This window comes from Rhea pennata, chromosome 4 (genome assembly GCF_028389875.1).
Source record: "Rhea pennata isolate bPtePen1 chromosome 4, bPtePen1.pri, whole genome shotgun sequence".
Classification (NCBI taxonomy): domain Eukaryota; kingdom Metazoa; phylum Chordata; class Aves; order Rheiformes; family Rheidae; genus Rhea; species Rhea pennata.
The window spans coordinates 35,333,845-35,361,729 of record NC_084666.1 but is presented as its reverse complement, the minus strand read 5'-3'; the positions used below and the strand labels follow the sequence as shown (position 1 = coordinate 35,361,729).

At 37.3% G+C, this 27,885-nt stretch overlaps 2 protein-coding genes across 16 annotated transcripts in view; one reads left to right on the top strand and one right to left on the bottom strand.

The window, feature by feature from the left end:
* The window catches only part of RWDD4 (RWD domain containing 4), a 39,359-nt gene extending 38,478 nt beyond the window's left edge, over positions 1-881 (bottom strand). For all 15 annotated transcript variants that reach the window (XM_062575763.1, XM_062575757.1, XM_062575761.1 and 12 more), the window contains exons 1-2: positions 803-881; positions 565-645 (exon numbers count right to left, since the gene is read on the bottom strand). In XM_062575763.1, the coding sequence (XP_062431747.1) occupies positions 565-645; positions 803-826 (105 nt within the window). In that variant the 5' untranslated portion in view covers positions 827-881. The remainder of the gene's footprint in view (positions 1-564; positions 646-802) is intronic.
* Positions 882-1,365: 484 nt separating this feature from the next.
* On the top strand, positions 1,366-26,733 carry TRAPPC11 (trafficking protein particle complex subunit 11). Its single transcript, XM_062575756.1, has 29 exons — positions 1,366-1,600; positions 1,799-1,968; positions 2,314-2,384; positions 3,510-3,624; positions 5,687-5,786; positions 6,545-6,618; positions 6,884-6,980; positions 7,790-7,923; positions 8,277-8,424; positions 9,184-9,277; positions 10,601-10,680; positions 10,769-10,847; positions 10,930-10,984; positions 12,447-12,592; positions 13,721-13,782; positions 13,877-14,009; positions 14,610-14,740; positions 15,236-15,391; positions 15,901-16,088; positions 16,775-16,923; positions 18,484-18,605; positions 19,258-19,377; positions 20,219-20,284; positions 20,383-20,539; positions 22,122-22,230; positions 22,926-23,017; positions 23,908-24,041; positions 24,436-24,603; positions 25,769-26,733. The coding sequence occupies exons 1-29, from the start codon at positions 1,397-1,399 to the stop codon at positions 25,811-25,813; spliced, it is 3,399 nt and encodes a 1,132-aa protein (XP_062431740.1). The 5' UTR covers positions 1,366-1,396; the 3' UTR covers positions 25,814-26,733.
* The last annotated feature ends 1,152 nt before the right edge of the window (positions 26,734-27,885 follow it).

Below are 27,885 nucleotides of genomic sequence, written 5' to 3'. Positions count from 1 at the left end.
CCAGTTCTTCATATCTGAGAAAGCTGTCAAGAAATTCATGCCAAAATTGAACTGCAAACCTCACACAAGAACTCCCTGCACTTCTCCCCAGGGCAGATCACACCAGTAAACACACCTAAAGCATTTTGCACGTTTTCTCCTTAGCAGCTAGATAAGGCACATAAACTACCCCCGGACAAGAGAACCTTGTAACTGAGCAACAAGGAAGGTGCAAAACTTTACTTAAACGCTTTCCTCGAAGTGACGTTTCCTACGGCTAGTCCGAGTATTGCTCAGCACGGCCTGGCCGATCTGACAGTTCCACGCAGTCCGCATGCTACGCGTTACGCAGACGTGGAAGCAGCTGAGGGGTAACTAACCCACCCTGGGAGTAGGTTCCTAGATATTAAGCCCTGCGATATCAAGCATCGCCCTGCCAGAGACCCTGGAGCAGCAGCCCACTGACGCAGCCGTCAGCGCCTTTACAGCCTGCCGAGCACCGTTTCACAAGAACTGCGCGACAGCTGCGCTGCGCGGTAACGTCGAGGGCGCGGCGCTGCCCTACGCGGCTTCACGGGGCCTTACCCTGTACTGAAAGGAAACCGGGCTGAGCTCTCTGAAGCACCGGTCCCCTTCGTAAATAGACCGCAAGGCTTCCAGCTCCATCTGAAGGAAGCACAAAAAAGCCATTAGTCACTCCAGGCGCACGGCGAGGCTCCGGCGCGCCCCGGGCCAGAGAGCTCGGCGGCGCCCCGCGGGGCCTCCGCCGCGATCGTCCCAACCGCCCCCAACGGCCCCAACGGCCCGCGCCGCCGCGCCTCACCTCCTGGTCCTCGTTGGCCGCCATGGCGCGCGCTGCGGGGGAGGCGCCGCGCGGCGGCCCCCTCCTCCCCCGCCCCCGCCCGCCGCCGCCGGCTCGCCCGGGCAGGCGCGGCGCGGCGCAGCACCCCGCCGTCCCACGGGCAGCGCAGTGCGCAGGCGCGGCAGGCTGAGCGGCCCCGCCCTCCTGACCTGCGCCACCTGTCCTCCCCCTGCCATTGGTCCTTTCGTCCTGGCGTCACCTCTCCCCCTCTCCTCCCATTGGCTGGCTCTGCCCGCCTCTCCTCTCCTCTTTCTTTAGCTGATTGGCCCCTTCTCCAGTGTTGTCACGCCCGAGCTCTCCCTGAGTGGCCGGGAAGGAGGAAGGCGGGGCCGCCGATTGGTTGCTCGTGCTGCCCGTCCGATTCGCGCCGCTCGCTTGCCGAGGCGCGGCCCCCCCCCTCCCCTCCCCTCCCTCCCGCCGTGACCCCCAGCGGCTGCCGGGCGGCGGCGGCGGCGGCGCTGCGCGGGGCCGAGCCGAGCCGCGCCGAGCCGCGCCCGCCGCGGCGAGCGTGGGCCGGGGCCGGGGCCGGGGCGGCCCTGCAGGTCGAGGCCGAGGATGACGCCGGCGCAGTGGGACCTGCCGGTGGAGCTGTGCTGCCGGCCCATGGCCTTCGTCACCCTCACGGGCCTGGACGTGGTGTACAACGCCGTGCACCGCGCCGTGTGGGACGCCTTCTGCGCCAACCGCCGCGCCGACCGCGTGCCCATCTCCTTCAAGGTGCTCCCCGGCGACCACGAGTACCCCAAGTGCCGCACCAAGGTGGGCGCCCCGCCGCCGCCGCCGCCGCGGGGAGGGGGGCGGGGGGCAGGTGCGGGACAGGCCCGGCGCTTCGCGGGAGCCTGCGAAACCGCTCCCGAGCTCGGCCCTGTTTGTCCAGTCCGCCTGGAGTCTGCCGGGTTTTGTTACTAACGTCTCCGGTGCCTGGTGGCTTGCTTTAATATGCCTCAATGCTCTCAGAGGACGTCCTACGAGTGGTACATTCCGAAAGGGATCCTGAAGACCGGTTGGATGAACAAACACCTGAATCTGGTTCCAGCGCTTGTGGTGGTGTTCTACGAACTAGACTGGGAAGAGCCGCAGTGGAAGGAAAAACAGTCCGAGTGTGCCACTCGAGTTGAAATTGTCAGGTAAAGTTGTCTTGTTTGGCTCATAATGTGCTACGAGCTAATGGCTAAGTATAGATTGCAGAATCCTTGTTGCGTTATTAAAAAATGTATTTTTTTTTCTTAGGCACAAATTCAGGGCAACTTGAACTCTTTAACTGTTGTTTACTAAATTCAGCACAATTATTCTCTTCCATGTGATCAAAGAAGAGAATGCTGCATTCTGTGAATGATTCAGTGTATCATTGCATTTGCTTTTACTTCTTGTGTGCAGTCTTTTAATGCTTTCATCTAAACTGAAATCTCATTTTCTTCTGTTTCTTTGCAAACATAAGATGAGACCTTGACGTTATGTTATATTTATTTTAGGCAAAGTTTGCAGGGACGAAATACGAAAGTTGCTGTGGTTTTGATTCAGAAAAAAACGCCGTTACCTCCAGGTACTAGAAAGCTGACTAAATTGCTCTGTATGTGGTTGTAATGATCTCATTTTTCAGAAAGCCTGAGCTGATCATTGTTTGTCATATTATCTATAGTTCTTAATGTATTGTTATCTATATGCATGAAATACACCTCAGTGCAGTCACAAATGCACAAATGGAGTGAATGCTCATGGTAGTTGACACTAAAGATTTCACGCTTATATTTTTAACTATTTCCTCCGAAGTCTAAGTCAAGCTTTGGATACTGGGTATCCAAAACGATGTGTTAGCATAATACACATAAAATACCTCCTTGTAAGTAGGTTGTATTTTAAAGCTCTCTGGAGATGAAGAAAAAATATAGTAATAAGAACTTAGAGGAAGGACATTTGGTAACTACAGAAGCCTTTATTTTAAGACTATTCAAACATTTCTAATGTTTTTCAACAAAATTTTGGAGCAAGAGGTAGGACTACTTGTTAAGTTCATGCATGCCTTCTTAGCTACCTCCTCTCTGGATGAGCCAACTTCTAGGGCATACCTTTTCGATAGGTGTATGGCAGAGAAGTCACTGAATTCCTCAGAAGGCTTCTTCTCTGCTCTGAGCTTAAAGGAAAGCAAGTTCCCTTTAGTGGCAAAATCCAAAGTAGGGAATGTGGTTGAAAAGCATGTGAGTTAAGTGGAGTTGTGAAATGTGGTGGGTTTTAATCTTTAATTTCACTCACACCACTACCTCAGCTCTAGCTGCATATTCTCTAGTGTTTGGTTAAGATAGGGTGGTTTTGATAGTGTTTTTCTTTTTTTCTTTTTTTCTTTTTTTTTTTTTTTACATTACATTTACATTATATTTTCTGGATGCCATTTTAGTCTTCAAGATGCAGTATATTTAATTGTGTGAGAGAACAGAAATTTAAAGAAACATTTATGGCATATTTGTACATTGTTATGGAAGTTTTCTGGTAGTAGCTTAGCTACCAGTCTCTTCCACTGGATGAAAAATGTAGTTTTCTGAATGAAGCAAGAAGGAACGTGTACTGCATGTTTGGATATTAGATTTTCCATACCTTCTACTGGTCAAGCTTTTAGAGCTGGTTTGAATTTGCACTACGTACTGCTTACTTGTGCTTTCCTTGGCTTCTCTAGGGGAAGATGTTATTGCATCAGAGAGGGCAGCAGCTTTATGTAATGCTTGTGACCTTTCTGGAAAATCCCTGTTTGTACTTCCGCACACTGATCATCTTGTTGGTTATATTATAAGGTAAGCAGTTTTAAAACGCTGTTTTCCTCTGGTTGCTAACAGTGATGAGTGAGTTGATAGGTTGGGACGATAGCTATGTGGCACACCTGTTGTAGACCAGCAGTGACTGTTTTATTCATTCACTGAAGTTTTTTAGGTTGTTCTGCTGCCAGATGAACTCCACACCTCTGCCCTTTCTGCCTGAGGTTGCATTATGGCGGTGGAGATGTTGCTAGACGGGCTTTCTGAGAAACATTGTTAGATATCCCAACATGTTCCCCTCCCCAAATAGTGTAAAGGCAAAGCAGACTTCTTTATTGATACAATGTTTTCTGGACCTACTGGTTCTGAATATTTCTCCCCACAAAAGTCTTGTTTGTAACTTTGTATTAACAAATCTTTGCCCCCTCCCTGCCCTCCAACTTTCTGACTCTCCTAAATGTCTCTCTTCTCATCCATTTTAACTGGTATTTATGTGGTTTTGGATACTATGTCCTTGTTATATTTTATATTCTTCATGATTTAATATCTGTGGGAAATGTGGATTGAAATAAATGATCAGGATTTTTCAAATACAGAAGAAGGAAAACTGTCCTGTATAGACAAAGGAGAAAGGGCTTAAACTAAGGCAATCATAGTTTATTAAGACTAGCTTTTGTTATTGTTTGGGGTTTGTTTGTTTGTTTCCAGATATGCTTAAGGTGAGGGGTTGTGGTCTGAGAGATTACTTCTTCCTTCTATTGCCTTGCTATTTATTTTTTATATAATACTCAAATTCTCAAAACAAATTAATGCTAATATTGTATCCATTGCTAGAAAGGGAGTGTTTACTGTATGTTAACTAGCACAAGCTTTCACAGACTGCATATAGTTGCATTTTGATATGAGGATTTATTACTCTCTCCAGGTATGCAAAGATAAGGCTATACCCTTCAGGCATGATAGTTCTTCATGCACATTTTTAAAAAAAGTTTCAAACATATAATCAAGTACTAAATTCCCGATCTTGGTCTTCGTTTTGGATTCTTAATCGAGATTTCATAATAGTAAGAGAGAAAGGTATGATGTGGATTCTCTTGTTTGGAAAAATGTGTGTGTTAGAACACAGTGGCTTGTCTCTTCTTACATGGTAACAATACAGTGTTGCAATGCCAGGGAGACTTAATTTATTGTATCTTCCTTTTGTGTCTGAACTCATAGTTAACAATTGTTTTCTAGTGCTCTGTTACTTTGTTTTCATCCTCACCCTCTCTGTGCAGAGAGTAGAACACAAGCTGAATTGCTTTAACCAAAGTCTGCAATGATCCCTTGTTGGCCAAATCCTAGAACTGGTACTTCATCCTTTATTCTCAGCATGCGTCAGTGCTGTTGAAAGCATTCCTCTCCTAGATTCTGGTGATCTTTTGTTTTCCTTGGATTTTTTTTTTCTCAACATGTGCTTCTTAGACCCTCCTCAGCCTCATACTGAATACAGAGCTCTGTGTCTTTGTCTCTTTTCCTTCTGGGACTTGCCACTGAGTGAGTTATCTTGTAAGCGTGTCTTTGTCACCTGTGGCCCAGGTAGCCACTGATGCTTTAATAGGATAAGGAATTGTAATCTGTGCTCCTTAACTTCCTGTATTATTTATTGCTGTTCTTTCCTTTATACTCCTGCCTCTGCTCCACAGTCAAGCCCTTGAGGCTTAATCAAGGAGCTTCTGCAAGGTTTGCTTGCTTAGACCAAGTCATTTCTCCACTTTTTATTGGCTTTTCTATCATAATAGAGCAACTACTAGTCTTCGCTTGCACAACCCTAACAGCTTATCCCCAAACTGTCTCATGTTATATATTAGAGATTTTTATATGAGAAATCAGGACATCAAGGCTCTTGAACCAGCTTGTTGTACTTTGTGCTAATCCTTGCAAGGCTTTGTGTGAAGAGTCCTCATGTGTAGATGTCCACCCAGTATAGTGATTTACAGAAGAGTTCAGTACTACTTTTGACAATCTTAAAATATGGGTAGTGATTAGAAATAACTTCTTTTGAAGTTCTTCTGTTTCTTTGTATATGAGAGAAAGGTAATGAAGAACAACTTTGTTACAGATTGGAGAATGCTTTCTATGAGCATGCACAGAACTACTATTATACAGAAATAAGAAGAGTTAAATGTCATAAGGAGTTCTTGAACAAAACCACTCATCAGGTAATCTTACTCTAATTTTGAAATAATATGCAAGCTATATTACCTGTTATAATTTAAAAGTAAGAGCTGCTTGTTGTATGAATATTTTTTTTTTTTCATTTTCCCCCTTTATTTCCAGTAAGAGACTCCTCCTCTCTATGTAGGAAATAAACTGGGTTTTATTTTCTACAGTTTTAACTTTGATTTTTGATTTTGGTTTAGTTCTTAAGTTTGTCTTCCTGACATCTTACAAGAAAAGAGACATCCTAAAAATGAAATTCTCAGATAATGTTCCAGAATTGACAATCATGATTTTAAAAATTTGTCTGTAATGGTTTAATCTATCAGAATGTAATATCCCAGCAAGTTGAGAAATGCTTTCCTTAAAAACCTGGAACTTAAATTAGACTCAGTTTGGCTTTTAGCTTTTGCTTTTCAATTTATTAAAGACTTTTTCAAACACACAAATTCTGATTAAACTGGCAAGACTTGAACCAAAAAAACTAAGCCAAAGCTGTGGGTTTAGACTTTTTTTTGTTGTTGTTACAAAGTTCTCATCTGCTCAGTGGTAAAAGTCTTAGTAATAGATAAAAATTGGAAAAAGACCATTGCTGAGTCATAGTAGCAGAGAGAACTACTACACAACTTTTGCCAAAGCAGCTTTCCAAGTCAAGTATTAAATTTCACAGATGTTCACAGAATAATTGCATGCATCTGCTTTGTAGGTAGTGGGTATATTCAGATGCTTATGAATGATGTATACTGGTTGTGTTTTGCAGCTTTTATTTGTTAGACACCAGTTCAAAATAGCATTCTTCAGTGAGCTGAAACAAGATACGCAGAACGCTCTAAAGTAAGGCTTGTGTACCCACCTCACCCCCTGCTTTTCCCATTATCGTAATATATGATTTAAAAATGTTCTGGTTTATTACTACCTAAGGAGGGCATGAATGTAAATCATTTATAATTGTGTAATGGGTGAGTTCTTTACTGGGAAAAACACTCTGGTTTGGAAGATTATTTTTTATTTTCAGGAATTCTATTCTTAAATTATTTATTAGAATGTACAAATTCATTATCATGTATGAATTCACTTTAATTTAAATATTTATACTTAGAAATTACAGAACTGCATATAATCTTGTGCATGAATTGAGGGCTCATGAAACAAACATGCTGGAAATCAAGACCATGGCTGGATTTATAAACTACAAGGTAACAAGCATACTTCTAATCTTTGACTACCTGTGCTTAAAAAAATATAGTTGATACTTTTCTAATCTGTAAAGGTTTAAATATTCAGTTTCATAGTGCTTTCAAGAAGACAGATTAGAAATAGCCATCACTGGGTGCCAATATCTTGCACTCAGGCTTGCAAAGCCAGTTCTGAATTCCACAAAAAGGGTCCTTAGCTGAACCTGTGTGGTTCAGGAGCGTCTTGGAAGATGAGTTAACGTGAGATACAGTTATCTGAAGAACTGAACACCTTTTACTCCCACTTTTTGCAGGGGGAATTAACAATCTATGACAAAAGTTAGGCCAGTGTAGGTTAGATACTGCTTATTAAGAAGAGGAAATTAGTCCTTTGATCACCTTTTGGGGCTTCTAGGTAAGACAGCACTATCCCACTATTTAAAATGGTCTTGGAGTTGGACTGCATTGAATGTCATAATCTTTTTTGAGGTCATTGAAGACTTTAAAGATAATAGTGTTCCTATTGACTCTGCTCTTCTGTCTTGAATTTGGCCAAGTTATGCACTCTTCCATTGATTATTTGGGGAAGAAGAGGAAGGAGAATAATGTCAGATGAAGTGGAGGACTCTTCAGTTTATGGTGCAATACATTAGGCTTTAAATTTACTTCTCTCCCTCTGTTTTCTCTGTTGCTCTCTTCTTCTGCTTTTAGAGCTAACTAGAGTTAGGTTTTTATTTTTATTTTATTTTATTTTTTTTAATCATTAATGGCCTAACAAAGCATTTCTTTTTTTTTTTTTTTTTTTTTTTTTTTTTTTTGATTTCTTCTAGATCTGTCGCCTCTGTTTTCAGCATAATACTCCACTGGATGCAATTGCTCAGTTCAGAAAACATATTGACTTGTGCAAGAAAAAAATAGGAAGTGCGGAACTGGCTTTTGAACATGCTGCTTGGATGTCGAAACAGTATGTTTTTTTAAACTTAGTAATGTTCCTTTTACAGTTCCTATATAACCTTATGATGAAGCTCATTGTTTTATTTGTCTAGGAAAGACATGAATTCTGAGGGTTTTTATCGAAGAAAGACAGTAGATCATAAAAGCTATATGATGTCATTCTGTTTTGCACTGATGATTGACAACTTGTCGCTGGGAATGAACAGGGTATGACATAGATGTAGCCATAGAACTAAGACATTTAAGTTCAGAGACTATTATCTGTCTTAAGGCTAACCAGAACTTCTAGCGGAAACGTACATTTCAGTTTAAAATTGCTGTTTTGTACCTAATCACATGAGAAATATCTTTGTTGGTTTTTAGGTTTCAGGCTTTTGGTGACCTGTTTGATGAAGCGATTAAGCTGGGGTTGACAGCAATTCAAACTCAGAATCCAGGTTTTTATTACCAGCAGGCAGCCTACTATGCGCAGGAACGGAAAGAACTAGCAAATATGCTTTGTAACCACGATGTAAGTTCAAAACAAACAAGTTGCATGTAACCAGCTGGTAAATTAGTGGAAAAACTTGTAATACTTGTAAATGATACGCAGGGGAAAATATGCATTCTTCCCTTACTTTCCAACAAATACTTGGAAAGGTTAGTCCTGAAAAAATGCATTGTTCTATTTATTTGATTCCAAATATTGTTGACACTTTTTTTAAATTACTCATAAAAGACTTCTCTAAATATCTAGCTTTGTGTCTCGTGCTTGAAAACTTATTGTTACATTTTTCCATTACTTCTCCATACATGTTCTGTACCTGTGGTGATTTACAGCAGAGAAACAAGAACATTAGTATTAAAAAATTAAACTGGGTTTTTTGTTTTTCTGGTGTTTGCTTGGCAGAAAAGAGTGAATGGAAAAAGTGGTTCCAACGCTCAGTGATTGAATGTGTGTGCTAGTTGTATGGAACTACTTTCCAGCTGACATGTCCTGATTATTCAAGAGTGCATTTATTTCTGCTGATACCTTTTCTTTTGTCATTCTTGGAACTAGTTTTAAAAGGATTAACCAGTTTTTCTGTGACTGTATTTATAACAAATGAAAATGAATTAATGAGAAATATTTAAAAGCTTGGGTTTCCTGAAGTAATTCTTATACGGACGGCCTGAAAGGTTAAATATTTTAAAGAAAATTCCTCTGTGTGTGTGTCCTAGAACATTAGATTTCTTCCAGTTTTTAGGAAAAAACTCACCTTTTTAATGACTCTGTTTGCTGAATTTACAGTCCTCTGTGATGTACCCAAATCCGGATCCGCTGGAAACACAGACGGGAATGCTTGACTTCTATGGGCAAAGGCCTTGGCGGCAGGGAATATTAAGTATGTTTCTGTGTCTTGTATCTGTGGGTTCAGACATACTTTTCTCTGATCTTGCAAACTAGTTTAGTAGGCAAAAGTATATAATCCCTTTTCCATAGAGCCATATGCAAGGCTGAGAAAACATTTCCTTGTGTTAGTTGGTGGTATGAACTGAACGGGTGTCCATCAGAAGTGCAGGAAGTGTTTTATCTCTGGAGAAAACAGAAGAAGAAACATCAGAGGTTTTTGCAGGATGCAATCTTAAGCAAAGTTGCATAGGCCATGCTGAAGCCTCTGTTGCTTTGTTGCTACTACTGCCTGAACTACTTGGATTAAATGTGCTGCAGTAATGTCTGACTGCAGTAAATACATAGCTGGAAGGAGAAAGTTGCAGAACCTGATATAGCAATATTGATGACGTCCCTGTGCATGACGATTACAAATTCATCTTACTATCCGTACTATATCTTGCCAGTTGTAGGCAGAAACTGATGATGTTTTAGAAAAACCCTTTGGATTTCAAAATGGAATGCAGAAGATGCAATGCCTAGATGTAAATAGCAAAAACGCATCTTCCTTTCTCAGTTTAAGGGAGAAGTTTTCTCATCACTTCAGACTTTGAATCTATAGCTCTGAGCTATGTATGAATACATAAATGGTTCTAAAATGCTCATTGCTGACTTGTCTTTGCTTTTCTTGCTTTCTCACTCCCCCTTTGGTCACCTCTCCTGTTCTCTCTGTATACTTTTCTGAGCTTTGCAGCTCTATCACTGCCTTCTTTTAAACCCTTTTTCATTTGCTGTATCTACATACCTATCTAACCTGTTTTATCTTTAAGTGGTTACTGTTTTTAAAATAGTTTAGCATCTTCTACCAAGATTAAGCTACTAATTAATATGTGAATTCAAGATTATGTATTTCAGCAGAAGATTTTAGTCTTCTAAAGTTATATACGGTTCCCTATATGCTGGTGTTCTCCTGCTAAAGAAACGTAAGCTTGAAGCCTTACTTGAGATGAGATAGGAAAAGGTCTCAAAATTTGTGGTAACTTACATGCTTTAAACATTAACAGATGCAATGTAAAGGTTTACTCATCTTACAATAGTTTACTGAGTAATTTCTTTTTCTTTTTTTTTCTTAAACAAAGATACTTGTTCCAGAAATTCACCTTTAGAACACAGAAGGGTTCTTAAAGCAATGTAGCCATCTCCTAGGAAAAAGAATGTTTGAGAATCTGAGCGTGCCTGAGTTGGTGCTTGCATTACATATCCTTTACCAGATAAATGATTCTTCTCAGACCTTGACAAAATTCCAGTGTAATGGATTTTTCATTGTCTTATGCAGGCTTTGATCTTTCTGATCCTGAAAAAGAGAAGCTGGGGATTTTAGCCCTGCAGCTGAAAGAGAAAAATGTTCTTCACTCAGTGAGTTTAACTCTACAAATTTGTTTTACTAACACTATCCTAATGTTACATATATAGTGATGTCAGTACTCTTGGTTTTATCTGTTAGGAGTTAATAATCACTTTGTTGAGTAATGCTGTTGCACAATTCAAGAAATACAAATGTCCAAGAATGAAGAGTCATTTGAGTAAGTATAGTTTCAGATGCATCCTTTAAGTAACTTTGCAAAAATTTTCAGTATTGATCAGATATCTGTTATTGTTTTTCAGTGGTTCAGATGGGTGAAGAATATTACTATGCCAAGGATTACACTAAAGCTTTGAAGTGAGTACCACCCTTGATTGTTTATTTAGTATGCTACTTTTCCACACTAAGACTACATATTTTATCAGTATGGAATGATGTTGGAAACTCACTTAAGATGCTACTAGTACCTGGATTTGATTGAAAAGCAAGCTTTAGGGTCTACAAACTCCACTTCTATTAAAGTACAGTGAATATAATGGGTCACTCACTAGATTAGTAAAAATCTCTTTTCTGTAGGGATTTGCCTCATTCGGCAAATAACATTCTCTATGGAAATTTGCATTACTGGGCCATTTTTAAAATCTTATTTTATTTCCAACTCAGTGAGTGTTGTTTGTTTTGGCAGGCAAGTTTCAGAAGTCACTCTTACCTGCAATGAGAATATAGTTATACCTCGTTTAAAAACTGAGTTACAAGTTTCGAAATATTAAGGAAATGTATCTGAGTTTAATTCTGTTTATATACCAGGGAATTAACAAAAGGAAATCTATTAGTGCAGTTTTCTGTTGTTAATATTAATGGCTACAAATCTAAGAAAGCTTGAGCTCAGTGCTGATGTGCAACTACTATCTTGTCTGAGCTCGTATCTTATGTTTAGTTTCTTAATTCTGTATTTTTAAGATGAATAATCAAGGTCATTTTATCTAGGAGCCTCACAATGTTTTAATTAGATTTTTAAGATTGCCTTTTGTAAACGAAGTATGTTGAAGTAACAACTTCATTGTTGTTACTAGCTGAACAGAAGCTGCATAGAGGAGAAAATAGGCTAGGATAAGTAGATCAAATTGTATCAAACCTATTTTTTATATATTAACAGCCTCTATTGTTTAAAAAAGCACTTTATATTTAGGTAGATTTTTTCCTAAAAAAAAAAAAAAAAAAAAGGCAGAAACTACTGCCTTGAACAGTTGGACATAGTTTATTTAAAACAAAACAAAACAAACCTCTCTATTGCTAGTACTGGTGAAAATCAATTGGTGTAAAAGCCGTAATAGGATGTGGAGTTTTGCCTGACATAGACTGATGTATAAGATGGTTGTATATTCTTGAAACCCTTGAAGGGAGCAGAGGATGGGAGATAGAAGGGAAAATAACCACCTCAGCCTTAAGTGTATTAAGATGCTTCTGTTTGGAAGGATAAGATGACTTTATTGTGAGTTTTGGGGTGGTTTTCTCTTGAAGTTTGCAGCATATGCAACTTGAAGTCATAATTTTTTAGTAAAATGCTGGCTTTAGAGTCTTGGTCTCTGTCCAGTTGTTGCCTTAGCATTAAGGACTGTCAACACAGGCAGCTGGAGGAGTTTCTTCACAATAACTTCATGTTGATTTCTATAAATCATGGTCATATAGAAATAGCTGACTTGGCTTTAATCTAGCATTTGTGTTAGTCGAGAACTTCTGTATTAATGATACTAAACAATCTGAGTTTCTTAAACTAGGATGTGTAACTTATTTTTCTCTCAATTTTAATATTTTGCAGGCTGTTGGATTATGTTATGTGTGAATATCGCAGTGAAGGATGGTGGACTCTTCTTACTTCCATATTGACCACAGCTCTCAAATGTTCCTATCTAATGGCTCAGCTAAAAGATTACGTAACATATTCTTTAGAGCTACTAGGCAGAGGTATTTTTTAAGAAATATACTCAATTATCATATTAAGAAAAAAAAGATAACTATCTGTCAGATTTTCAAATAAATCAGTCACATGTCGCATAGTTTAGAATACTTCAAATGATTTGACTGCAGGAAAATTTTATACCTGTTCTGAATTTTGACCTTCTTTCAAGTCAAACTTTCTTGCTCTTCTGTTCTGAATTTTAGTACATTCGAATAGTCTGTGTCAGGAGACACAGGACGTAGAGCTTCATTTGAGACAAAAAGCTGTGTAGTTCAAACAATGTAACAGAAATATCCTAAGCTTTGGGGGCAGAGGGAGAAGTATAATATAGGTGAAGGGAAAAACATGCTTTGTAGTAAATAATAAAAGCCAAGAGCATTTTCCTGGACCTTAAAATCCCAAATGCTTCTCAAACTTTTTATTAGAACTCTGCTGATGAAATTTGCATATGGTGTGTTTTAAGAAAGAAAATGTAACTTATTGTAGCTGTACAGTAAGTATTAAAACACTTTGCTTTGGATAACAGCTATTAATGACAATGTAGGAATAATCTTTGTGCCTTGATTTGCTAACTAATATTGTTTTTAGGGTATATGTCGTAATAAATGGTTTTGCATCTTCTATTAGTTAGTTTGGCCACTCAGCTTTATATAGAGGAATAATTAACAAGATAAACCTACCTTTACTCATCTTCAAGAGAAGAATGTTTTAAGTTAGTTTTTTTCCCTCTTCTTTCTTGTCATCTCCTTTAGCTGCTACTTTATGTTCATCTGAGCTTGCCTATTCCAGTGTCCCAAACTGTTCTGTTTTCTACTCTTCCTTCAGTTTTTAAACAGAAATAACAAGAAGCTCTAAGCATTATTCCCTTGGGGTTTTCCACTGATAAAGTATGAAGTACTTGTCTAACCAAATATTATTGTGCTCATTTCCAGTGAAAGTAAGAGGAAACACTTAAAACAGGGGAAACTTCTGAAAACTCAAGTATTTTGTTATTTGCTGTTAGATGTTTTGTGCAGGTTTTCTGTTTTCATTTGTTTTTGTTTTTGGAAGGTGCAAACTAAAGGAAGGGTTTGTTTTTAAAATTAAAAAAAAGTAAAAGGACTTTAAACTTCTTTTTTTGTTTCACTTGCTAGCATCCACCCTTAAAGAAGACCAGAAATCTCGAATAGAAAAAAATCTGATAAAAGTTCTAATGGCAAGTGACAAAACACTTATTTCTCTGTTATTCTTAAGAGGGAGTCCGTGTTTGGCAACCTCCTTTTAATTTGTAATTTTCTCTCTGGATACAGAATGAGAGCCCTGATCCTGAACCTGATTGTGATGCTAGTGCTGTGAAGGCATCACAGAAATTGTGGGCTGACCGTGTTTCCTTGGCAGGCAGTAATGTTTTTACAATAGAAGTCCAAGATTTTATACCATTTGGTAAGTAACAAAGCTTCAAGCAAACTTGCACCATTCTATAAATTTAAAACATGATTATATTTTGGAGATAAATAATTAGAAATAATTATGTAGTGTGCATTAAAGCCAGTAACACTGAAATTCTTGTGCCAGCACTATTCTTCTAAATCACTAAGATAAGGAGTTATGAGAAGCCAATGATCTTCTATCTTGACTCACAACATCAAGAGGAATCAATAATTTGGAGTGTTGTGTTTGAGGAAAAAACTCTCAACTTTCAACTGAGGCTACCTGTGCTTTTAATTAATGTAGAAATAGGAATAAGAGTCTAAGTTTTTTGGTTTTAGTTCAGGTTTTCTTTTTTTCTGATGAATATCTGTCTTCCCTCCCACAAAGTTCTCAGCAAAATTCTGAAAAGTAGCTGTGTGTGGCATGCCAGGAGCCAAATATGTCCCACTTATTCTTTAAGCTTTGGCTCGTGTGTATATATACAAAACAATTCTTACCATAACAATAATGGGAGAGAAGAGAGTGCTTCTGGAGTTCAGTGTGGTAGTTTGTGTGTAATAAGTATTTTCAAGTATTATTATTATATTATTATATTATTATTTTTAATTCTAGTGCAGTGCAAGGCTAAGTTTTTTGCTCCAAGTTTTCACATTGATGTTCCTGTGCAGTTTGATGTATACTTGAAAGCTGACTGTCCTCATCCTATCAGGTTTTCTAAGCTCTGCGTCAGTTTTAATAACCAGGTAACTATATATGTTCTAACTCAAATAATATACGAATGCAATAATATTATTTACAGTTTTGGAGAAGAACTTTCAAAATTCTGTTTTAGTGACTGTTAATGCTTCTGTTGGAAAGCTGGTTTTGCTTTTTGCATTATCTTTATACCCTTTGACAGCTATATTGATATTGTGATAAATCCCCCCAAATTCAATTCAATTAGTATGTATATAACATCTTTGTTCTTCTGTGAAGCTTGCTAAAATGATCCTTCTGAAACTTTAATGTCATCTTCCTCTTGATGCTTTTAAATTAAGTTAAAATAGTTAATATAATGGGTATTTAATATCAAAAACTTTCACTCTAATTACTTAAGTCTCTTTTCAGTAGAGTGAAAAGTAGCAAGAGCTAATATTGTTTGATCTGGTAACAGAGCCTTAACATTCACTGTGCTACCATTATCTATAAAAATGTATTAAACTTGTAACTATTAACTTTTCCCTATCCTTCTATATTAGGATTACAATCAGTACTGTGTGGTAGAAGAAGCCTATCAAAAAAGTGATATCCTAGAACAGTCATCTCAAGGAACAATGTGCTTGGTCCCTGGCAAAACAAGAAAGTTCACTTTCAAATTTGTTGCAAAAACTGAAGACGTAGGAAAGAAGATTGAGGTTTGTCAATGTTTTGCACATTTTCCACTGATATTTACAAAGAATGAGAAAGCATCTCTAATTCAGCATTGGTTACTAATGTCACTGGGGTTTTCAAACGTTTGAAATTTATTACTCCTGAAATTCAGTATCAAAACTGGGAGTAATGTTTCTTTGTGCAATGCCAAACAAAAGGAAAACACAAAAACTTAAGTTTTTTTTTTTTTTTTTTTTTTTTTTTTAATATGTGTAACGCATAGTCAAGCACCATGGAACTGAGGGAGTGTAGGAAACTACTCAAGACTATATTGCACACTCATGGACATGTATACTCTTTCCACCACAATTTCCTTAGTTGAATTTCTATACTGCTGCTGTGGAGACTTCAGTCTCCAAAGCTGCCGGAGGCTTTTTGGTGATATGTGTCTTTACTGGGGCTGTGTATGTTGGAAAATTAATTCTATCACGGGTGATCTGAGGACAAACGGCAGCGGAAGCTATCCACGTGTTTTTGAATTCGTATATATCAGATCACCTCTGTGGATTTGATCCTGGGAAGTGACTCTGGTAGATGTGTGATTCTGAATTGGCGAGGAGGAGGCGGAGATGCTGCTTCATCTCAAGAAGCATTGCAAGCAGCCCGTTCCTTCAGGCGAAGACCTAAGCTTCCAGATAATGAAGTTCACTGGGACAGTCTGACGATTCAGGCAAGCACTATGTAAGTAAAAACTTAAACATTTATGATGTGTCACTGTGATTCCTGCAAACCCCAATCACTCTGCATTTAAAAAAAAAAAAAAAAAAAAAAAAAAGATTTGTTTTGCTCTCAAAAAGAGCTTTCTAATATATCCTTGGGTAACTGACTGGGGATAAGTTGATACCTATCTTAATTCTTTAGGACCTTGGAGTTCTGAGATAGTGAGAAGTATGGAAAAAGCTTGCCCTAATCTCAGAGCATACCAAATCCACTTTATTTTTCTCCTTCACTTAACTGTTAGGCAGACTTTTCCCTGCATTTTTTGAAAACCAGAGTTACTCGTGTATTTTATAGAAGAATACGCACACAGGCATGTGTGTGCATGCACACATGGATGTGTGCAGCAACACAATCCCCAAGAAACTATATTGGGAAATAATCATTAATAAACAGGTTAATAGTAGATATTTTCTGAAAAAAATAAATGTTTGCTGTTGGTAGTGGTAGGGTTATCTGTCTTGACAGAAAATCTGAACTTCTAATGTACAGATGTTCCAATTAATTTTTATAGAGTATCTCATCATGTTGCTTTTCAGGAATCTCACATCTAGTTGAGAACTCTTCAAACCATAAGCTGTTTTGATCTCCTTTAAACTAGTCTTAAACTCATTAAGAAACATAAAATAACTGAGTCTTTTCTCTTGAAGGATTATTTCTAGAGTGCCAAACATTTCTGTTCAGCTCCGTCATGAGCCTCCAGCCCTGACTAACGAAATGTATTGTTTGATTGTGACAATCCAGTCACATGAGGAGACAGTTGCCAAAGATGTTAAGCTCACTGCGGGTTTAAAGCCAGGTATTTGGTGTTTTTTTTTTTTTTTTCTTTTTTTTTTTTTTTTTTGTTTGTTTACTTCACCAGGATCCTCATTGACTCCCTTTTCTCGCTGCTATGCTGAGAACAATAATAAATGGCTTTCTTGTCATACTTAAGTGTGAAACCAAGATAAAGTTGGGAATGGTGAGATAATAGTGATAAGAACAACTGTTAAGACCCATTTGGTTCTAGCTGTTTTAATCACTACTTGTCGGTAGTGTTTTTGTGGTTCTTATGAAAAGATAAGTTTTCATATGGGTTTGAAAGAGAATGTAGAACTTTTTAATTCACTTGTAAATAACTTACATTTTCTTGGAAAAAGGAGTAGACTTTTCTTGCTGAGGTGAAAGTCTCAGATAGAGCCAGATAAATATTTTCTTTAATATATCATCTTTGTGTGGGGTGAGGGGAAAGGGTTCTCCTGGAAAGTGTTACTTAGTTTTAAAAATTGAAATTGGGGGATGGTTGGAGAGTTGCAACTGTGTCCTTTTGAATGAAAAGGAAAAAATGAAAATATGTGTTAAATTCTAGCTAGCTGTATGTAGTTATTGAAAATTTTTAAAATATGAAGTCTAAAAGTTATGCTTGGTATGACTGCTTATATCCCAAATGCCGGTGGCTTAAGAATATTTTTGTCTTTTGGATAGTTACTACAAGATGTACTGTATAATCTAAAACAGAACCACATTCCCTATACACTTGTACAGCTCATTAGTGTCAGTAGAGTATTCTTTAAGCTTATTTAATTGGATGTTTGTGCTGAGCTGCTAATGCAGTGTTTATATTCTGTCTTGATTTTTCCCCTTGATCTTGAATCTTAAAACTTGGATTTAAAATTCTGGGCTTACCGGTTACATTAAAAGAACAATTGAAATCTGATATTTCATTCACAGGAAAGATGTTATATTTTTCCAGAGTTGCAACCTTTTGGCAAGATGCGACTTATTTTCCCTTGAAAATGATCCCATGTGATTTTTGTAGCTCTATTATTCTAGTCAACCCGTAAATGAAGAATAATGTCATTTAACATTTATATATTTTTCTTGTATATTTTTGTAGTTTGGAAGAACGATTTTTAAAAGGCTTAAAAGCATCAAGCTGTACACTTGAGAATTTAAGAGTCAGAAATATGAAACTTGCGTTTTACTTTGCCTTTCCTTGCTTACTGGTATAGATTGCCAAGAAAAACTCACATAACCATATTTCGCTTTGTATATGGTAGGGAACATCTAGATATGGCTTCTGATCCTGAGATTTTCTGGCCTAAATAGATGAAATGGAAACCTTGCAGGAGAAAGGTCTAGTGGATGTAAATCCTCCAACTTAGAAAACTTGAGGTCCTGTCAGATAGATCTGCTTGTAGGTCTTCCTGCTGATACTTTTGAAAGCATCTATCAACCAAATTAATGATTTTAATTTGCAATGTGTTGCTTTTTGAGATGAATACCTGAATGTTTTTAGATGCTGCTTATTTGCTTCAGTGATTTAAACAACATAAACTATTAAGGCCTCTGTGGATATGAAGACTATTTTTCATTTTAGGACAAGATGCCAACCTGACTCAGAAAACTCAGGTGACTCTTCATGGAACAGAAACATGTGATGACTCCTGTCCTGCATTGCTTCCTGATATCCCTATAGGAGACTTGCAGCCAGGGGAAAAGGTAGATACATCAACTGTTTTTTCTATATCATAGTTAAGAAAATGAGCATCAAGGAATAAAGGACCTTCATGCAGAAGGGCTTATATTTAGTTTCAGATATTTGAACTGGTGAATGAAATACTTACGGCATGTTTTGCCTAATGTTTACTTGTAGTTTAGAATTTCTTTAGCTACATTCCCCTTTGGATGGAATATGGAAATAGCATATATTCTGGGTTCAATGATAAGTGTGAAGGTTAAAACATAAGGAGGCTAATCTCAACTATTAATTAAATGTATTGGCTAATGGATAGTGGATAATAGTAGCTGCCAGGATGATTCTGCGTGGGTGGAGGCTCAAATCTGCAGATGTTACAGTGAACTGAAATTCTGACTAGTAAACAAGAAGTTGGATATATTGTATAATAGCTAGTAACGGCTCTGCTCTTGCATTATTAAACAGCAGATGGCAAGCAATGAGAACAGTGCTGCTACTATGTATTAAAATCACACTACATGGTTAAGATAATACAGTGAAACAGGTTCTTTATAGTCAAAAATTTTCCTTCTAGTATTGCACTGTAAAATGATAATTTAACAAATTCCAGACAGCTCTAGGAATATTGAGTGCATTTTAAGTATTGCATAGCTCATTTTTTGTCTCATTTTGTAGCTGGAAAAAGCAATATACATTCGTTGTGGAACGGTTGGTGCAAGGATGTTCCTGGTTTATGTTTCCTACTTGATCACTACTGCTGTTGAAGGGAAAGAAATCCTCTGCAAGTGCCACCGGGTATGGCATAAAAATGCACGAGTTGCTGGAGATACATAGCCTTTAGATTAAGAGTCATAGAGTCTATTTCTTGCAGTTCATTAATGTAATTCTAGATTTCTTAAAAGTATTTCCAGTATATAGAAGCACTGTAAATCAGCAGTATATCTAGTAACCTACTGAATGGATGGATGGTAAGAGTTTGTATGTGGGTAGATGTCTAGAACATTCAAAACAAAGTGGAAGTGCAGTACATAGAACTGAGATTTGTGTAACAGAAGAAGTAATGTAATTTCTGTGCTGAAGGAAATGCTCGTGTTTATAGTATCATGGCCGCTTCACGAGAAGAGAGAAACTAACTGTGTTTTTTCCTATGTAATTCTCAACACAAAACCTAATAGGACCAATACATTTTTGAGAAGATAATTTTAGTTGATGGTTTCTATTGGAAAGTTTTTTTTTTTTTTTTTTTAAGGGAGAAGTTAAAAGGCATTTTATCACTATAGTGCTATGAATTATTACAGCATGATAATCCTGATTCATAAATTAATCATACTGTAATAATTCATAATGTACTGTAGTGGTAAAATGACTCTTAATGGGGTAGAGAAGAAGCGAACTGTAGCCCTTTTTTCAAAACTAGGGTGAACACCTTTAAAAGTGTATAATCAAAAGAAAACTCTATCTTTGCTCTCAGAAAATGATCACTGATGCATTCTGCCCTGGGGAGAATGTAGATAAAATGGTGTTAAAAGTAAGCTTACTCTTAATTTGACATCAGTGGCCTGGTCTGAAACTGAATATAACTTCTCTTTTTCTCTCTCCCGCCACATTCTTCCTACCCCTTTCATTACCTATACAGGATGAAACCGTAACTATAGAAACAGTATTTCCATTTGACGTTGCTGTCAAATTTGTCTCCACAAAGGTATGCGTTCAAAAAACCACTGATATTTTGGAATCACGCCACTTCTGATTATGTCTTGTTTAGTTAAAAATTGATGCTTCTTGTGTCTGTCTTGGCAGTTGGAACATTTGGATAGAGTCTTTGCAGATATACCCTTCTTATTGATGACAGACATCCTCAGTGCCTCTCCTTGGCCTCTCACTATTGTGACCAGCCAGCTACAGCTTTCAGCTGCCATGACCCCAGTAGATCAGCTGGAGTCTTTTGTGGAAAATGGTATGTTCTCTTAGGCTGTGCTTGCGTCGTAAAGGTATTTTTTTACATGAGCAAAAAGTGAGAGGGATGCTTTTAAAACAGTATTTGCTTGTCAATGGCAAACTCTAAATAGGAAAAATTGTTGAATACCTCAGTTGCTTGATAAAACACACTGTAGACAGCAGTACGTTTAGACACTGTGGTTTTCCTTCACTAGATCTGGTAAATGGAATTGATAGTAGATGGTAACCAAAATTCTAAATATAGCAGATGCAAGGGTAGGCACCTGAAAATACTCTTGATGTGCAAGTTCTTAAGTCTTCATATGAAGAAATACTCAATGTTTCTAGCTTTCATGGACTACAAGTATGTTGTAGAATGCAAAAATTTCTGATGGAGGCAGCATCTAAAGGCTAAGAGGATCCCTGTCCATGAATTCAGTCATGAAACTGCAAAATGTGAAGCTAAACAGAGTAGCCTAAAAAGAGTAATTAGAAATAAGCTTTTTTTCTTTATATTAACACATTTTAATGGCTTACTAAAATGTAAAAATTATCTTACAGACCTCAACCTTTAAGAAGTCAATATGCTAACTTTTAAAGCCAGATAATTGGAGTAGCTTATGGTAGAATTGATCAAAAGTCTTCAGACAGAACAATGTGTTTGAGTCAACAGGGATGTGCAAACATGTCCGTCTTATCAAAATACGGACACAAATTGCCTGATCATCAGGCAGCTGTTTGCCAACTTAATCAAGGCCTTGCAAGACTGCAGTTCCTTTGTAGTTGAATCTACAGAGGGGGGTGCCTGGCAGAAAGCAATGATTTCCTGTGGTCTTTTAGTCACCAAAGTATGAGGTTTAGCTACAGCACCTTGTGCTTCTTGACTACCAGTGGACACTTCTGAAGAGCTAATAGCCAGGAGTTATTAACTTGAGATACCAACTACTTAGCTGCTCAGCTTTGGGGTGGGGTGGAGGTGGTTGTGTTTTCCCCTTAAAACTTAATGAGGATTCCTTTAATTATTATTTTGTCTAAAGCTTCTATTTTCTTAGCACTTTTACTGTCTTTTTCTTTTTAAATCACTCTAAATGAGAAAGTACTTGTCTTAACTGAAGGAACCTTTTTTAAAAAAAAAGAAAGAAAAGCGAGTAGATTTTCTTTTTGTGTTCCCTCTCTTCTCAAACCCCTAGCAATAAAAATATACTTGGGAGGGAGAGGAGAAATATCTAGATATCTTTTTATTTTAAAACATAAGAGGGTTGATGCTGAAATTTGGAATTTATGGTGAAAGAAGTGTAGGATTTGAAGAATTTGAACTGGCATTATCTGCTGGTTTTTTTCATATAAACTCTAAATATGTAATTGCTTGTTCAATATAGACATCGAAGACCTGAGGATGCTATTTAGAAAATAAACTGTCATCTATTTGTATGTGCAACACTCGTGTCAGGATATTTCTAGATTTATTGAATTCTTATACTATATAATGTAGTTTGTAAAGTACTTTCAGGCCCTTCAGACTAAACATTCTTGTATCTATATGTAATATTAGATTTTAAGACTTAGTGGCCTCTTGATTTTAAACAAAATCTTGCTGATAGTTGTTTTACAGACAGGTGAGAGTGCCAGTGAATGCTTTTGTCTTCGGTGCCCTGCAGTTACTAGTGCTGGTGGAGTGGCAACTGGATGTTATATCCTTTCCTGGAAGAGGTAAGTATCTCTTGGCCTGGATTTGGGTGGTGTGGAACGCAAGGAGGAATTGGTTTGGTATGGGAGTGATGGTGTTTTTGGCTTTTCTTTCTTTCTTTTCTTTTCTTTCTGTAACAAATACTGCCTAGACTTTTTCTCAATTACTGATTCTGATTCAGTTTTTGGACTTCTGAGCAAAAACATACTCACTTAAAAAATAAATGTTATTTGGTGATGGTTTTAACATTCCATGAAGCTTTCTTTTTTAGAAGTTCTTAGGTTGACTGCAAAGCTTTTTCAGTCACCACCTTCCACTTTCATGGTGATTTTTCTCCAACCATGAGGTATTTCACTTGAAGCAGTGTTAAAGGAATAGTTTTTTAATATTAAGAACAAACACATGCTTTTAAGATGAGAAAACTAAATGACTTCTCACACTAGCCTAACTCATTTAGCTTCTGAAAATAAATGCTTTGATATATCTGTCTCTTAGGTTTTTTGTTTTGTTTAGACAGAGCTGTTTACTGTTTGCCTATTGCTATTTTCTCTCTCTTTTTAACTTCCAACAATCCAGTATAAAGGTTTTTTCTTTTTTAAAAATCATTGAAATTACTATAGTTTATTGAATAAAACATAAGCAATGTTCTGTTGGCTTACTGTCTTAATGTTTAATATTATAAATTTCAGTATGGTCTATGTTTGACTTTTTCCTGCAGAAGTTCACCTGTGGAAAGTGTACCTGTTGTTAGTACAGTGATCACTCTACCACATGTGATTGTAGAGAGCATTCCCCTCCATGTTAATGCAGGTAATCTTAATTAGCAGTATATATGACCCAATTAAAATTTTTAGATTTTCTTATGTGAACAGCTGTGGAGTCCTAGAGCATCCAGCACTTGCATTCACTGTAGCACAAAACAGAAAACTACTGATGGATATTATGGGGCCAGTGGAAGAAAATGTATCATCCCTTAGACTGCCCCAAGCCTTGCTCCTCTTTCCACTCCTCATTGCAGGCAAGTTAAGCCAGTGTGTTCTCTTAAAAGCTACAGATGTAACAACTTGTGTTACATGGTAGCACAGAGACCACAGCTGCCTCTGATGAAGCTCCTGTTCCCATTGGATTTGTAGACTCTTGTGGCAAGAATTGTTCCATCCACCCACGCCCTGGCATCATCTCAGGAAAGAAACAGCCTAGAGTATTGGAACTGCTTGTGGGCAGGAGAAATACTTGTCTTCCAGCACTTCATCTGCACAAGAGCAGAGTAGGAGTGCAGAGCTCACTGAGAACATAAAATTTGTATGCTTTCTTTAGTTTATTCTCGTTTGTACTGAGACTCCCCCATCATTCTTTCCCATTGTATTTTTAAGTAGCATTCTGACAATATCTGATAAAGTTTTGACAAGCTGAAAATAATCAATGACAGTGACCTTAGTGATTCCCAGTCTGCATTCCTGTGTAGTGTAAACAGTTGGGGGGTTTATAACTTAAGTGCTGTGGAAATGTTACTGAAAAAATGAAAATTAAAGCTGTGATCTGTTTCTTAGTCTTTGCTTTTGAAAAATCTCATCAGGAATACTTCAGATGCCTAGTTATTGTAACTTTTTCCCAAACTTTTCATTGCTCTTTGAGCTGGACTTATTTATTAAACTTTAAAACTTATTTTATATATGAGATTATTTACTTTCTTTCCAAAGATCTTCCTTCATTTGGTCGAGTCCGAGAATCCCTCCCTGTCAGATATCACCTGCAAAATAAGACTAATTTAGTCCAGGATGTGGAGGTGTCAGTGGAACCCAGTGATGCCTTCATGTTCTCTGGCCTTAAGCAGGTACAAAAATGTCACATTTACAGGTCCTGTTGCCTTAACTGATGGTAAAGAATACATGAATTAGACTTATACTGATATACAGAAATGACAATCACAGAATTATTTTGTAAATTTTTGAAGTATGGTAAACAGAAGAATGATAAATATGGTAAATTCTCTCTGGAGGAAAGCTTGCATACAGGCCCCTTTTAAAGAAGGGGTAAATGGAAGCCTAACTAGGAGCTGTTTGGCGTGTTGTTGTTTGTGTGTAACATTGTGTTTCAGAATGAAAGTGACAGTTTTAAATCAGGAGGAGAAATAGTTGCATTATTTCCAAAGTCAGAGTAAAAACATTGAATAAATAGAAAACTACTCTCTGACAGAGAGTATATGTTTTTTTTGTTTGCTTGTTTAGATCAGATTGCGAATTCTTCCTGGCACACAGCAGGAAATGTTATACAACTTCTATCCTCTGATGGCTGGATATCAGCAGTTACCATCTCTTCATATTAACTTGATGCGATTCCCAAACTTCACTGACCAGTTGCTCAGACGATTCATACCTACACACATTTTTGTGAAGGTAAGACAGAATTTTCTTGTGTTAAGGGCTCCCTGTAGAGCTGTTTGCTTTTTGAGGACTACCATCCTAGCTCTGTTTAAAGCTGACCACTTCTCAGCAGGCTAAAATGGACAGTTAGTAACTGAATTATTTGCTTTGGAAAGTCTTGGGTTGTGAATGTGACCCATGTGTTGCTGTTGTCAAACAAAATCCTTAGGGAATTTGTTTATGTTCACTCTCAAGTGTTTTTTAAACCGGTGCAGCTCTGAAGGCAGTTCAATTGCATCATGATAAATAGATTTTATGCGTTTTTTTCTTTTTCTTTCCTTTTTTTTTTTTTTTTTTTTCAAAGCAAGGTAAATCCAGTAACCTGAAACACTGCATTCTTCTGCTGCTTCGATCTCCAGAGTACTATATTGACTTTTTGTCAGACTCTTGGCAAGTGAGCCTGGAGAGTTCATTCATGTTGCTTAAGGAAAGCTTGTTCTGACATCTATAATCCTGTTTCCAGGAAATGGCCCTGGCATTCTTTCAATTTCATTTCAGCCAAAAGAGCTAGGCAAAACTTAATTTTTATATATGCTGTCAATCACTGGCTCTTCTAGACTGGCTATCAAGATATTCTCTTAATGCAAAAGGCTTTTTTTCTCAGCAATGAGGTATTCTTTATTTACAAGAGTACCTCCTGGGATTTTGAATTCTTTGCTTTCTCATTGGAATTGTCAGAACCTCTAAGAACCTTGTTGTAATGATGCTTTTTCTTTTTTTTTTCCTTTAAAATTTCCTCCTTACTATCTCTTGTGATTCTGCTTAAGGTTCTTCCAGGAAACTTTCAATGTTACTCCCATTTTATTCATTTATCATTATCAACTTTTTATACTGCAGTAATACTTGGAGAACTCTAATCAGCTAGGCCTTGTGTTAAGATCATCTCCTTACGTGTTTGAAGAACTTGTTATTTAACAGAGTGGTTGTAAGGAGCTGAGGCCTGCTACCAAATGGGCCAAAGTGAAATTCCAGTGGGATGTGCTCCGTAAAAGTCCTACTATTAGAAATGCTTAGAAGCAAGGATAGACTTAATGCCATAATCATTTCATCTACAATGATCAACATGATATATTACTAAGTGAGTTTCACAACAACTCTAGTCTTTTGCATTTTTAACCCTATTTTTATTTCCTCAAAGCCTCAGGGTCGACAAGCAGATGATAACTCAATTGCAGCTGCATAACTCGGAGACTGGTACCTCTCCACTTAAAGAAAATGGGATGTTGCACAGAATGTATAAAACTTGCTTTGGAAACATGGCTTTGATTAAAACCATAAGAATTAAATTTTATTTTTTAAATTACAACTCTCAACAGAACTAATGTTTTAAAACATCTAGTATTTGATACTGCAATGAATAAACATGGGGAAAATTTGGTGCTTTATTTAACATGGACATTCTTTCTTTTGAAGTTAACTTTGTGAACGTCAAACTCTTAGTATTATTTTATAGGCATATTAAATGTCTGGAGTATTTAAGCAAAAAAAAAAAGCCAATTTGACTAAAACCAAAAGACATTTTCATAATTAACAGTAGGTTGAAGTGCAAAGTTTGTATTTACTGGAATTTACAGTACTGAAAATGCTCATCCTTTGCAGAAGTGTGTTCTGTGCCACCTGTGTTGAGGGCAGAACAGAGTGTGCAGTAACATATAGTTACAAATGACTAATATGTACTGTTGGTATCAAGTGGCTTACTCTTTAAAACCATAAATCTAAAAGGATGTATTTTTGTTGTGTAAGCCATACATCAGAAATTGAGTTCAGCAACAACTGTTCTAATGAATGAAGAGACTGATAACAGCTGGACCATCCAAATTCAGCTTGGTATAGTTTGGATTATTTTTACACACAGTTTCTAGACTGAAGATATCATGATAGTCTGCTGTGTCAATTTAAAAATATAGATGTCCTGCTGTTGTACAGCTCCAGATGAACTGGTGTTTAAAATATGGTAAATCATGTATATATAAAAAAAAATGCATTGGGAAAACTTCAGTTGTTTAACTTTTTAAATAATTACATTTTGATTGCTTGGAAAATACCTTATTTATTGTCAAAGTGAAGTTCTAATAAACAGCTTGTAACAGAGTAATTCTGAAACTGTGTCCTTAATTGTATTGTTTTTATAGCTATGGTTTCATAGCTGTTTGGTGCTGTTGTAGGCAGGTATTTTTGCTCATAGCACTGAAGTCCAGAACAACAGCTCTAATACTTGAGCCAAAAGTGCTAATGTGTAAACATTTGTTATTGCTGAAAGGAGTGTAGGCTAGTTGGCCCTGTTGAAAATAAATACATGAGCTTGCGTAGCCTTTCCATGTGGTACAGATGAAGATACTTAACTAAGAGATGGTGGTTGTTAAGTATTAGAATAGAAGAGAAAAAGACAAATGAAAAAGCTTACTGAGAAGAGCAAATTTAAATCTTCAGAGTTTCTTATTCTTTGCTGAAGTGATGTGAATTAAGTCAGTCCTGAAATAAATATCTTATCTGTGAGCTCCGTTTAAAAGATGAGAGCAGGAAATATATTTGACTTCTAGGTTTTTGGGGGGCTTTACGTTTTTTGTTTTTTGTTTGTTTGTTTTTAAAGCAGCCACTCAGATTACAATAGCTCTTGGCATCTATGCTACTGCTTCTTGAAAGAAGTGTTGATGCAAGTATACACTGGAGAGCTGGGACACCTTTTTATTTTTTATTTTTCTTCCTGAAACAGTCTTAACAGCTAAATGATTGAATTCATTTTTGAAAGAGGTGAGCATAAAATGCTTTCTTTATTGTAGCAATATGAGAATCTAAATGAGCACTATAAATTAGTGACTACATACAGTAGTAAGATGCTACAGTGAGTAATAATTGTAGGCATGATCTAAAAGTAATACAGAAATGCAAATATCCTAATCATGTAGGAAAAATTACTTTTCCGTAGTAGTAATTTCTATTCTTTCTTCATTCCATTCCCAAAGAGAATCTTTTCTTGCTTTGTTTGATCTTATTATAGCTGTAAAAACTACAAAGCAAAGATCTTGTCTTATTTGTCCCTAAAGTAATAGGTATACCTTTTAATCTATGTAAATGACTGATGTCAAGCAGAAACCACCTTTCTAAAAACACTTGAAGTGATTAATGATGACTTTTTTTCTGTCTGATAAGACTAATGTGGAGGGGAATATCTGATTCATAACAAATCCCATTGTTACAGGATCTGTGGAAGCCTTGAGATGGCATATATATTTACATTTACCTGCAGCTTTTTAT